We start from the raw sequence: 13,089 nt of genomic DNA, 5'->3' as shown, positions 1-13,089 counted from the left end.
AGCATTCGAGTGGATGGTGGGTGCCACCCATTCAAGGCCAGACTGGTATTCATTGTGAAACGCAAATTAGGAATGTCTCACAAGGCACTCTTTAGACCTTTAGTAACCAATGTCTCTCGCTAAGACGATGCACCTTCCCTGTTGACTCCAAAACCTGTGACTGTGACATCTTTCTCTGTACCGTCCTTTGCTGTTTGTTTTCTCCCACTGCATCTCACATGCTTTCATTCTATCTTTCTATCCTTTTACCATTTTCCCCTTTTCTTCTCTTGTGTTACTTTCTCCCCATCCTTTCCTCCATTCAACCCTACTACTTCCCACTCTTCCTTCTTCTTCTTCTTCTCCTCCTCTCTCCCCTGTCTCTTGCTGTATTGCCGGTCTTTCTCTATGTATCACCCCCCTCCCACCCTGCTTCCCCTCCTCCCTCCCCCTCCCCAGCTCACGTCGACATGACCACCGTGACCTTTGATGTTGACCCTCTCGACCTGGACTTTGAGGAGCCCCCTGACAGTCAGGGGGACCCTCGCTCCCCTAAGGGCACCTCTGGCAGCGTCACGTCCCCACAAGCCAACGCACATCGGCTGCCCTTCTTTAAGAAGGTAACACTGCAGGTGTGGGAAACTGCATATGGATTCCCAGCCACAAGCTGGCCTTGCTAACGACTTCCCCCCCGCCCCCTGTTCCCCACCACCACCAACACCAACACACATGCACCCACCATGAACCCTCAGTCCGCTTGTCCTCTGAAATGCTTCCAGGCATTACTGCTTCTCTGCTTCCAGAATGTCACAGCTCTGTTGTTTCACTAACCCACCCCAAAATGGGCCGTTCTGAATGCCTGTTCCTGCATCTAACACTGATTGGCCCAGTTAGTTATGGATCTCTAAAGGTAAGGCAAAGATGTGTTTGGATTTGGGTTGTTCATGTGTGTGTCAACCGGGAGAGGCAGGGCACTGAATTGCACGCGTTTGTGCCGAGCCTCTCAAAGTCCCCTCTCGTCTGAGTGGGATATTAACACAATGTGAACTGTGTTTGTCCCTGTCTCCCCTGTCTTGCTAATCTTCTGGTGGGCCTTGTTTTGTGTGTTTGCTGAATGAATACCGTAGGTGGGCCGGCTAAACAGAAACAGAAATCGGTGAGTGTGTTTGGTTCTTTAATGACACTAATGTCCTGTCCCAATACTGTCCTGACTCCCTTACCTGTTCACATTACCACTACCTTTTGCACGCTCCTGCGTAGTGTAGGGTGTCCCACTTGGACGATGTGTGTAATGGCAGTGGTATTTGCCCTCGAGATGGTCCTATGAATGGAGCATCCATTCGTAGGACCATCCACGAATGTATCCATCCATGGCTACAGATGGTTGGTCCGCCACCACCGCAAAGAGCCAAAATGTAACCAGATCTTATCAATTAGTTAATCTTAAATGTTAACTTTTCTAAGTTTTGTTGATATGTCAGATGATAAAATCAGATGATTGTGTAGTTAAGTTGTGTCAAAACCATGTAATTTACAAATGTAGCATTTGTGTGCCACAAGCCTACCGCTACAGTAGTCAGTGGATGAAAAGTAATTATTAAATTAGAATATTTGATGTATAAAGGGTTAGTATAGTTGCCGATGCTACTAGTGAGGTAAACGACTCTGCATTGTCAACCAATAATGTGCACTGAATCTGTCCCGTTTCGTAGTTTAGGGGTCGCTCAAAGCAGAGTGGTAGGGAGTAGGGACAGAATTGGAACAAGGCCTGACCTAACTCTCACCCCCCTAGTCAGCTTCCTCCTTCTCGACGCTGGCTTGCTCATCCATTTTTTGGTTTCATCTTGTAGACCCTTGCTGTAACAAAGAAATCGTCCAGAAAAAAATAATGTGAAGCCTAAAAACAAAATAAATTAAAACAAATGTCCTCCGTGGCTTTGTCAGTATGGGAGTGAGTATGGATGATGGACCCAGGGGCCTTGGTAGGGCTGCACACCTCTGCACAATGATTGCTCAATGTACAACAGGTTTGGAGCCTCAGAAAATGTACTTTAGTTTCTGGTTGTCATAAGAATTGTATCATTCTTTGTCAGCTAGCAGCCAAAACACACCAAAATATTGTTTCGTAACATATGGGTAGGTAGAATTCCGATACTTATTCACTGTTGTTATAACTTCTTCTCGCCTATCTTGTATAACTTAATCTCCATGCAGAGTTAATCATACGGTACAACCTGAGTAGATGACAGATTGAGGCAAAACAGCTATAGCTTCCGCCCAACCCAGTTCCTACACTCACACTCAAACCTATAAACATCTACAACCTGGTTGCTGTATGCCGGGGGTACAAGAGGGGTCCATTGAGTCCTTGTGTGGTTAGTGTGTATTAATTCATGTACGAGCGACCTTCAGCTCAATGGAAATGTCTGTATCTGCATGTGCATGTCTTGAATAACGGCTATGGACAGAGGTCCTTCATCCATACTTTCACCAAAGTCTGGAATGGCATTCCCCATCACATTAGAGTATTACAATCCATCACACACTTCAAAAAAGCATATAAACTGTTACTCCTCAATACACTTGCAAACACTGACTTATATAGATCACAGTCTATGCTCAGTCTGCTGTCCATATGATTGTCCTACTGATGTTTGACGTGCTATGTCCCTGTTATGTGTTGTATGTAAATGTGACGTGCGATGTGCCTTGTCGCTGTTACATGTTATATGTGCTGCAGAACAGGAACCTGCTGGAAATCAGCTATTTTACTGAGACAGGCCCGTTTTATATTGTAACTTTGTTACTTCTAATACTTTCCTGTATAATAAATAAAAAGAAAAGAAAGATGAGTATACCCGTGAGTGTGTGTTTTGTGTGTGCTCTTGCGCGAGCATTTTGAGAGCGGACCTGTGCGTTCCATCGCTTTCATATTCCCCTCTCTCATTGAACCTTGGAGCAGATGGAGCACGTTCCCCCCTACGACGTAGTCCCATCCATGAGGCCCATTATCCTTGTAGGACCCTCGCTGAAGGGTTATGAGGTGAGCCATACACCACACCAAGCCCAAACTGCACACATTACTGCCCCAGAGCCACCAGTCTCCCTAATCCTCATGCCTCGTGGTTTCCAGGTGACTGACATGATGCAGAAAGCGCTCTTTGATTTCCTGAAGCACAAGTTTGAGGGCAGGTAGGAGAAAGATGTGAACCAATTCAATCACTAAGTGATACCGTACCACTTGACAATCCCTCCATCCCCCCCCTGCACTTTGAAAGTTTAAACCCTGGCCCTATTGCACATCTCCCATGCATATCTAGTTTTAATATTATATAAAAAAAAAGCTGTGTGCGCCTCCAGACGATATTATGAATCTCAAACGACTGTGTCTGAAGTAGACTGAACCACGACATGGAGGAGAAAGGGATTTTTGCCCGCAATCGTCTCCCGCCGGAGCCCCGCCGGAGCCCCGCTGCCCGCCGACGAGGCACCATCGCCTCGGAAGCGGGCAGCGTGCCTCGTGGCGGTGGTGCCTCGCGGCGGTGGTGCCCAGCGGCTGCGGGCAGCGGGGCTCCGGCGGGAGACAATCGAGGGCATCAATCCCTTTCTCCTCCATGTCGCGGTTCATGTACTTCAGGGAGTCAAAGCAAAAGTTATTTTCCCCCAATTCCTTCTCCACCATGGCTGAGATAGGAGAAAGATGTGAACCAATTCAATCACTAAGTGATACCGTACCACTTGACAATCCCTCCATCCCCCCCCTGCACTTTGAAAGTTTAAACCCTGACCCTATTGCACATCTCCCATGCATATCTAGTTTTAATATTATATATATTTATAATATTCTTAATTTCTGTTTAAAATTTATTTTATTCTATTGCATTTTATTTCTTTTTCAAGAACAGAAAATACAGAGAATGTCACGCAAACATTTAATTGCACATCCTGTACGAGAATGTGACAAATAAAAACCTTTGTGTCTTGATTAAATGGCAGTAGAACTTGAACCAGGTTCTGATCCCGACCACCACTGACTCTCTGATTGTGCTTGCAGGATATCCATCACTAGGGTGACGGCGGACATCTCCCTGGCCAAGCGCTCCGTCCTCAACAACCCAAGCAAACACACCATCATCGAGCGGTCAAGCACCCGCTCCAGCCTTGGTAGGTACTTACCCACCGTGGCGGAGCCGGGTGGGATACTGGGTTCAACCGCCCACTCCCTGAAGTAGAGGACATGATTTAAAGATCACGCAAAAGGAAAATAAAAAAATCGATGTATTTTGTTGCATTTTTTACTTGTTGGAATCTTAAGATTCCGGAATAACGTTCTTTTAACATTCCTTTTTCCTTTTAATTTAAATGAAAATGGACTATGGGTTATAAAGTGGAAAATGATTTAGATATTGATGATTTTCAGAATTCCAACAGATCAGCAGAAGATTGATATTCCATGTAGTAGATAGATAGTGATTGAGTAAAATATCATTTGGTAAAGAGATGTTAGCTTTCTCAAGCTAAGATTTTTTTAAAGGTGACATATTATACCAGGTGTGAGTGTGATTGGTCATTACCACACCTGGTGGTATAATAGGTAAGCTTTAAGTTCCTTACACCCTTGCCAGTCATTTTCAATTTCTGTTACTACTGAAACTTTATGAACCCCCCTGAAATCTATTGTTGGCTAGACCACAACGTTCAGTTCATTATTTCACCTGGGTATACCTCGATATAAAGGAAAGGATTTTGCTTCTCAATGGAGAGTAAGGATAAGGATAATGGCATGCAAATACCTTTCCATCCTCTATGTGGTTTTTATCCGTACATGTGATTTCCATCTTCATTTGACCATCACTATCTTTCTCGTTCCATTTTTTCATTTCAAAGTGCCCTTTTCTCGCCCTTTTTTTAAGTGCTAAAATATTTCTTGTTTTTTAATAAGGAGGGTCCGTAGCAGAACTAAGAACAGGAAATGGTTTTGTTTGTGTTTACTGGAGTAATAGAAAACTGTTTATAAACAAAACAACATAGATAGAATACAATTTATTGCTAAATTTGTAATTTAGAATACAGGTTTTACTTTTACTTGATTAAGTGTCCACTCTGGGACATTTTAGGTATTGCTTGGCTATTCGATATGAATCATAATCTCATACCATAATGACCTGTCAAGGCAGCCAATGCAGAACGGATTCATATTTCATCCAAAACCAAACCCTCCGTATGGCCCTAGCAGTAGGGCTCAGCCATGATCCTGCCATACCCCAACTGCTCAATCCGAGTCTTATGATGTGGCCTCTTGTCTCTCTCTGTTCATCCTGTCTTCCTTGCCCTTCGCCGGCCCATCCCATCCCTCCCATCCGCCCGTCCGCTTGCCGTGCAACCCCCCCCCCCCCCCCCCCCCCTCCACCTCTCCGCCCCACTCTTGACCTCTCGACCTCTCCAGACGTGTTGGGTACGTATGACCTCTCCCTGGCAGGAACAAAAGTACACTGCATCTCTCAGCTCCCCACTCCATCCTTTGTCGTGTTCCAACATGCCATGTTTGTCGGCACATCTTCATTTTCGTCTGCTTGCCTGTCATGTCTCTCTCACAACATCTCTCAGGTCTTAAGTTGATGATTACAAAAAAAACAAAGAGTGGGGTGACATTCCATCCTCTGGCAGCCATCATTCCACTGCATTATTTGCAATAGATGAATATAACAATGGTGCTCCAGTGCCATGCAGGAGATCCCGCTGCTAGTGTGTGTGGAGATGGACGGTTGAACATCGATTGTGCACACTGATTGCTCAATGTTTGGCCGCTACTAACCTGCAACCAAATTTGTCTACAACTTAGACAAATTCCAATCAAATGTGTTGACGTGGCATAAAGTATTGAACTTGAACTTGAAATGTTGTCCATCCTCCACCCGGGCGACAGGGTCTTTCCCCATCTCCCTCATGGAGCATGGGGCCTTTGGCTCCTGCACTGGCTGGGCGAGGGGTGGCTGGGCCTGGGGTGCTGCAGGCTGGATGCAGTGGTGGCTAGCCGCAGATTGCCACGCTGGTTCGATTTGGCTGTGTCTAAATGGAACTCTCCATCCGCTTCAATACTCTTCTTGTCGATAGTCGCCGACGTGCATGAGATAGTAACACTAACATGCCGGTTATATGCGCGTGTGCAACGTGCAAAATAATGAATTAACTAAACCCACATTGAAACAATCGATTTTTGAATTGAGCTCTCAACTTAGTCAACAGATGTTAAATCTCACTGTCTGTCTGCCTGTTTTTTGGATGCTTTCTCTCCACCGGGACATCCAGCCGAGGTGCAGAGCGAGATCGAGCGTATCTTTGAGCTGGCTCGTACCTTGCAGCTGGTGGCCCTCGATGCAGACACCATCAACCATCCCTCTCAGCTGGCAAAGACCTCCCTGGCCCCGATCATCGTCTACATCAAAATAGCATCTCCTAAGGTATGGACAGAAAATTACAATTCTGCGTACCGCTTACATCTGTAAATATATCTGTGAATATCTGTCAATATTCTATAACACTCCGGGTGCTCTGGCCGGAGTCCTGGAGCTCTTTATCTACATAATATCATATTATACATATACATATATATCTATATCATATAATATATATTATCATGGCCAAAAGCTGTATCTCCAGACGATATTATGAATCTCAAAAGACTGCGTCGGGTTCTCCAACGTCTCTGGTTCTTCCACTTCCACATCAATCTAAGGTAGATTGAAACGCGACATGGAGGAGAAAGGGATTGTCGCCCGCGATTGTCTCCCGCCGGAGCCCTGCTGCCCGCTGACGAGGCACCACTCTCTCGGAAGCGGGCAGTGTGCCTCGCTGCGGTTGGGGGGACCTCGGCGGTGGGGCCTTGCGGCGGTGTTGCTTCGCGGCGGCGGGCAGCGGGGCTCCGGCAGTAGACAATCGCGGGCAACAATCCCTTTCTTCCTTTTTGGCTGTGATAATACATATTATCACGGCCAAAAGCTGTGTGCGCCTCCAGACGATATTATGAATCTCAAACGACTGTGTCTGAAGTAGACTGAACCACGACATGGAGGAGAAAGGGATTTTTGCCCGCAATCGTCTCCCGCCGGAGCCCCGCTACCCGCCGACGAGGCACCATCGCCTCAGAAGCGGGCAGCGTGCCTCGTGGCGGTGGTGCCTCGTGGCGGTGGTGCCTCGCGGCGGTGGTGCCCAGCGGCTGCGGGCAGCGGGGCTCCGGCGGGAGACAATCGAGGGCATCAATCCCTTTCTCCTCCATGTCGCGGTTCATGTACTTCAGGGAGTCAAAGCAAAAGTTATTTTCCCCCAATTCCTTCTCCACCATGGCTGAGATAACCCCCACTACGAGTCTCGTTGTGGAAATACCAGATACGTCAGAGAACACAACGTGTTAAGTGCCATAGCACCAACAGCAGAACGGTTATCCAAATAACAAAGAAGTGTACAACAGTCGTAGCTCATTGTCTCATTGGCGGACCAAATTCTCTGGGCGGGCAAAGCAGAGAAGGGGAGGTAACATATAACTTATGATGTGCATTGAATATGGCATTGAATACGGCAAGGATGTAAGCATGCTTCTTGACAGCAGTTTATGTAATGCGTCGGCCACATCTGAAGATATTGAGTGGTGTTGTGTTGATCTAGGTGCTTCAGAGACTCATCAAGTCAAGAGGAAAGTCCCAAGCCAAGCACCTGAACGTGCAGATGGTCGCTGCGGACAAGTTGGCCCAATGCCCTCCTGTGAGTTCCTTTTTGTGACCCTTAACCCATCTCAAAACAAACCTTAGAATACATTGTACAGAAAAGTGTCTGGGCCACGCAATATGTACAACTTTTAGGATATGAGTAACAGGCAAAACAGCTTATAAACTTAATGAATGAAACTATTGAAACACAAAATAGAAACAGGACCAAGTGAACTAATTCTGACGTTTGTGCCCAGGAACTGTTTGACATCATCCTGGACGAGAACCAGCTGGAGGATGCCTGTGAGCACCTCGCTGACTACCTGGAGGCCTACTGGAAGGCTACCCACCCCCCGAGCAGCAACCCACCCAACCCCTTACTGAACCGTACCATGGCCACAGCCGCCCTGGCCGCCTCCCCAGAACCGGTCTCTAACCTGCAGGTACAGGTGCTCACCTCCCTGCGCAGAAACCTGGATATCTGGCCCGGCCTGGAAGGCCACGTCGAGGGGAAGGAAGATGAGCACACTCTCTAGTGGCCCGTTGGGGGGGGTGGGGAAGGAAAGGAGAGAAGAATCCGGCTACGTCAGAACATAAGCTCCGCATATGTGCTGCGCCGCTGCCTTCCCGTTTAGATAAGGGAAAGGAGCGTTCCCACGATGATGCATCCTGCCGATAGCAACAACATAAAACACAACTGGGAACTGTGCAGATAGGTATAGTTGCGAGGATTGGGGGACAAACAAGAATACAAGACAAACACCTTCTCTCTGACTCATTAGTCGTAGTTCCTGTTCTCCTGGTTTACATGGGTGTGATCTGGCCAGCCACCCACAGAAATGCAGCATATTGCTAACCTTTTTGATCTAACCAGTTTGCTGTTATCAATAGTCAACACCAATTTGAGGAAAAGGAAGAGCTTTTCTCCACACCTTGTTAGGCAGGCTCGAGCAGTCTCCGTACAATGCAATTAATAAAGTTAAGCACAGAGCATATTATGAAATCTTTGGGATGCAAATGTTATTTGGACTAGGTCTTAAGAAAGAGTGGCCGGCATAGATTTGTCAGAGCGGCTCAGGGGATGCTAATGTCAGCCATTTGGTAGAGGCTTCTTTCCAAAGCATTGCTGTGATATTTTTCTATCAAACCACAAACCCTGTAATGCAAATGGCATGCTCATACACAGGACCTCTGGAAGCACTCTGTCCTAATCTATCTGACTCTTTTTTATTTGAACAGCAGGATGCAGAACGACTTTGATTAATGCTTCCATAGAAAAGTCTCGAGAGTTGTTCAAAGAGGCAGCCAGAAAATAGCAGAATAGGGCAAGATTTGAAAAAAATACCAATCACAACCAACATTAAACAATAATGAAAAGGCTGCTTTCTCTCTGCTCCCTCCAACCCTACCGTTCACTGCTATTAATACGATTTACATTAAGTACCTGTGATTGACAGGCAAGATGGACTCCTTGAACCAATCAGGGTATAGATGTCAGTAATTGGTCACAGTCTAAACTCAAAATTGTCTCATACAGAGTTATGCGTAGTAAACCCGAACAGATATTCTTACATTCTTACGTCATAGTTGACCGATGCCATCAACTTACCTTATGTACCTACAGCACCATTAACTGCCTGGGAATGTGTAATAGTTTGGAGGGCGAATCATTGCTAAATGTGATGTTAAAGATTGGATGCATGTGAGGTGTGTATAACTGCTAATTTTATTAATACTGATCTTTTTATTGAGGATAATGTTTCAAAAATTACAAATGCCGTGTTTCCATCCAACTTTACCTGGTTTTCAGAATTAAATTGATATAATTTCTTTGTGAGGGCCATTGGTCATGTTAGACTGTCCAACAAAAAATAGAACCTCATTCACAGGATCACCCCCACTTACAGTGTGTGGATATGGATGGCAACCCAGCTATGAATAACTTGTTTTGCATGAATGCTAATATTTAGACAATAAGAAACATGCCTATTACTGGCTTATCTCTGTTGTCTCCCTCATAACTGCATGGCTTTGCTTTACCGTTTGTTTCTCTGCATGCAATGTGTGTGTGTGTGTGTGTGTATGTGTGTGTGTGTGTGTGTATGTGTTTGTTTCCACAACACATGGGTATGGCTGAATCCAGGGACCCTACCTGTTACCAGGAGAACAGAAGAGAGAAATTCCTCTAACAGAGTGCGGTGGGAGTGGCAGTCTCCATGACTACGTGACAGACCTTGGGGGAAAGCCTCAACCCCCACCTCAGCAACATCCCCAGCAACAGAAGACAAACCTGCGGTCCTCGCGTGGCCAGCTGCGGAGCGGCAGTGGGCGGGGCCTGTCCCGGCAAGACACCTTTGACTCGGAGACGCAGGGCAGCCGCGACTCGGCCTACACTGAGGCCGGCGACTCGTGCATGGACATCGAGACGGATCCCTGCGAAGACCCCCAGCCCTATGGCGGAGGAGGGGGGGGCCTGCGCCCGGCGGCACACCACAGCCGCCAGGCCTCCTGGGAAGACGAGGGGGCGGAGCCGGACCAGGAGAACCTGAACCAGCCCGCCATGCCCAGCCAGCAGCCGCGTCATGGACGCGGCAAGCTGCGGGAGCGCTACTGCCAGGACACGTCCGAGACGGGGAACAACGTGGGTCGCAACAAGAACCAGGACGACTGGGGGAGGGATGTTTACATTCGCTAAACACGTGACCTCAACCCCCACCGCACTACACCACCGTACCAGTATAGAAGGGTTGATGGCAAGGGTGGGGAGGTGTGTTGAAAGGGAAGTAGGTCAAGTGTGGATTTTGGAGCCTTTTCAAGCAGCACTATGATTTTATTCATATTTTTCTTCACTTTAGAGTACAGTGTAAAGAAACACATCCCCTGTCATCCTAAACATGTTATTTTAGCAATTCAATTAATTTGTTGGAATTTATATAACGTACCGGTCTGTTGTAGGTCTTTTTGTCCCGCCCTTCCTTACATAAATACTGCATGAACCCCACTGAATTTAATTGGAAGCACGACACAGGGTTGTTTTTTAGGCTTAACTCTTTGGTCAAAGTGCACAAGGTGAAGGCTTACCAAGCCTTGGCCACCCCTGTCCTTGGCTGTCTTAAACTGGGTCTGATATCATCATCCTCATGTACAGTGTGGGCTTTCTCTTTCCTTCTTTCAACTCCCACTTACTCGATTGCTGCTGGAATTAAACGTTTTTTCAATTGATTTATTTTGAATGTGGGGAATAGATTTTCACACCTTCCATTATGAAAACACCCAGACCTTAAAACGATTATCTAGTGGGTAGGTTGAAACAGTAAGGAATTGTCGACTTGGTTTCACACATGGCAACTCCCTCTCTCTCTTCTGGATCGACCTGGTAAACTAATTGTACTTACTGTTTACGTCAAACGCCTTCTTGCACGTTGCTCTAGGTTTTGCGGGTGCTGCAAGGCAATAGCTTTGGTCACTGTCGTGTTCACTCATACATCGGTTTCAATGGCTACATTCAGACTGACTTCATGCCCAAATGAGACGTTTACACACATTCACACATGCCTTGACTCAACAAAAACGGACGAACAACAAACTCACAAACATTTCTATAGAACCATCTCATGTAGATCGCTTACATTCGGTAGGAATGTATTGGTGTGTGATTGAAGTCTCCTGCCTTATTCACCGACATCACACGGCGCACAACCCCAATCCAGAAGTGCCGAAATGTCTCTCCAAGCCATGGCTGCCTACATCGAGGTAGGATGTCTTAACCGTCTAAAACTTGTTTGCATACCATGTGTGTGTCTTTGTCTATTGTCTATTGAACCCTCAACACCATAGCCCTCAACGGTTGCTATACAGAACATTAAGGTTTTTTTTGCAATAGCTTTGTTCATGTTTTATTGCTTACTGAAGAATTTTTTTTTAATTTATATATATATATATATATATATATATATATATATATACAAAAAATATTTAGTGTGGTGATGTACTCACTAAATCCCCAACTGCTAGAAAAAGTATTCAGTTCGTGTTTTTTTTTCTTGTCTTTAGTGATGGTAGATAAGATGAGTACCACGGTTGACAGGAAGACAGGTGCAATCTAAGTGTCTCGGAAGGAGACTTTGGCCTGGTTTGTCTTGAGTCAAATAAATATTAAATTATGATCGATAAATAACGTTATTGTTGCATTATCGCAATTGTTTAAAAAAAAAGATATCATATGTATCATTGGTGCCTGATTGTAGCTACAATATGCTTTTTCTGCCTTTCATTTTTAATCTGTGGATAAATTCGTATTTTAAGTAAAAATTGAAATCAGAAATATTGTGTTGTCTTTTTTTTTGACGAGGTGTCAACACGGTATTTGATAGATGATAGATACTTTTAATAACCCTTAAAAGGAAATTACACTGCCAGCTTTGAGGAACACGACACAGAGAAAAAAACAGAACATAAAACAGGTCTTGTCAGTATGATCCGTGGCTCCAATTCCATGCAAATATTTGAACTTGTGGCACACCTGTGTATCTTAAAGGTACGGCCACACTGAACACGTTACGCGCGTTACTGTGCGTTCACACCAAACGCGACGGGGCGACAGGATCCCATACAAAGTGAACGCATAGACGCGTATCGGGTGAATTCTTCGCGAGAGAAAACCGGCGACAAGTTTTGATTTGTCGCGCCACACTTTCGCCGTGCACAGGCGAGCGCGTTCACGAGGATTTGCGTTCAACAGCGTGGCCACTGAGTCACATGTGTAACGTAACAGCCAATCAGCGTTTAACCGTCAAACTCAGTGCAGTGCAGTCCGGGGTGAACTGCAGCATGGAGGAGAAAGTGAATGTTGCCGTTTGCGACTCCCGGAGCTCTATATATAATAGTATATTATATATTGTATATATAATATCACGGCCAAAAGCTCTGTGCGCCTCCGGATGGCCGTAGCGTGGGGAGCTCTCATAGGGATTGGGCTTCTGGGGGTTTGTTTACCGTCGTTGCTATGGTTTCCGGTCTTGTGTGTTCCAACGGTTTATTAGGTAGGCCCATCTAATAAATCTCTGTCTAATCAATACTTCATTCACTGCCTCTTCCGTGGTCATTACAATATTATGAATAGACTGCGTCGGGTCCTCCGACGTCTGTCCCTCTTCCACAAAAGGTAAAGACATGCAATGGTGGTTATGTTGTTGTGGGGCGACAAATTCGACAAAACTTGCACCGCGGCAACAATGCGAACGGGCGACAAATGTCGCGGTTGGTGTGAACGCACAGTTAGACGCGTTTTACGCACCTAAATATCGCGCCCAACGTACCCAACGCACTAATGCGCAGAGTTCTTTTGACGCACCTACGCATGACACTTACCCGCGATAGCCAATCAGCGTTGAGCTTGACCCAATGT

At 46.0% G+C, this 13,089-nt stretch overlaps 1 protein-coding gene across 9 annotated transcripts in view; it reads left to right on the top strand.

Moving 5' to 3' along the window:
* cacnb1 (calcium channel, voltage-dependent, beta 1 subunit) overlaps positions 1–12,006 on the top strand; it is a 55,010-nt gene extending 43,004 nt beyond the window's left edge. For 3 of the 9 annotated variants that reach the window (XM_060072749.1, XM_060072792.1, XM_060072810.1), the window contains 8 exons: positions 439–611; positions 2,942–3,022; positions 3,113–3,171; positions 4,034–4,143; positions 6,289–6,440; positions 7,642–7,737; positions 7,940–8,125; positions 9,826–12,006. In XM_060072749.1, the coding sequence (XP_059928732.1) occupies positions 439–611; positions 2,942–3,022; positions 3,113–3,171; positions 4,034–4,143; positions 6,289–6,440; positions 7,642–7,737; positions 7,940–8,125; positions 9,826–10,377 (1,409 nt within the window). In that variant the 3' untranslated portion in view covers positions 10,378–12,006. Of the gene's footprint in view, positions 1–438; positions 612–1,106; positions 1,136–2,938; positions 3,023–3,112; positions 3,172–4,033; positions 4,144–6,288; positions 6,441–7,641; positions 7,738–7,939 lie in introns of all 9 variants that reach the window. The other 6 variants (XM_060072769.1, XM_060072801.1, XM_060072784.1 and 3 more) reach the window with 5 other exon arrangements.
* The last annotated feature ends 1,083 nt before the right edge of the window (positions 12,007–13,089 follow it).

Source organism: Gadus macrocephalus, chromosome 2, assembly GCF_031168955.1.
Source record: "Gadus macrocephalus chromosome 2, ASM3116895v1".
Classification (NCBI taxonomy): Eukaryota; Metazoa; Chordata; class Actinopteri; order Gadiformes; family Gadidae; genus Gadus; species Gadus macrocephalus.
The sequence above is the reverse complement of the archived record's forward strand: the minus strand, read 5'-3'. Positions and strand labels throughout refer to the sequence as shown.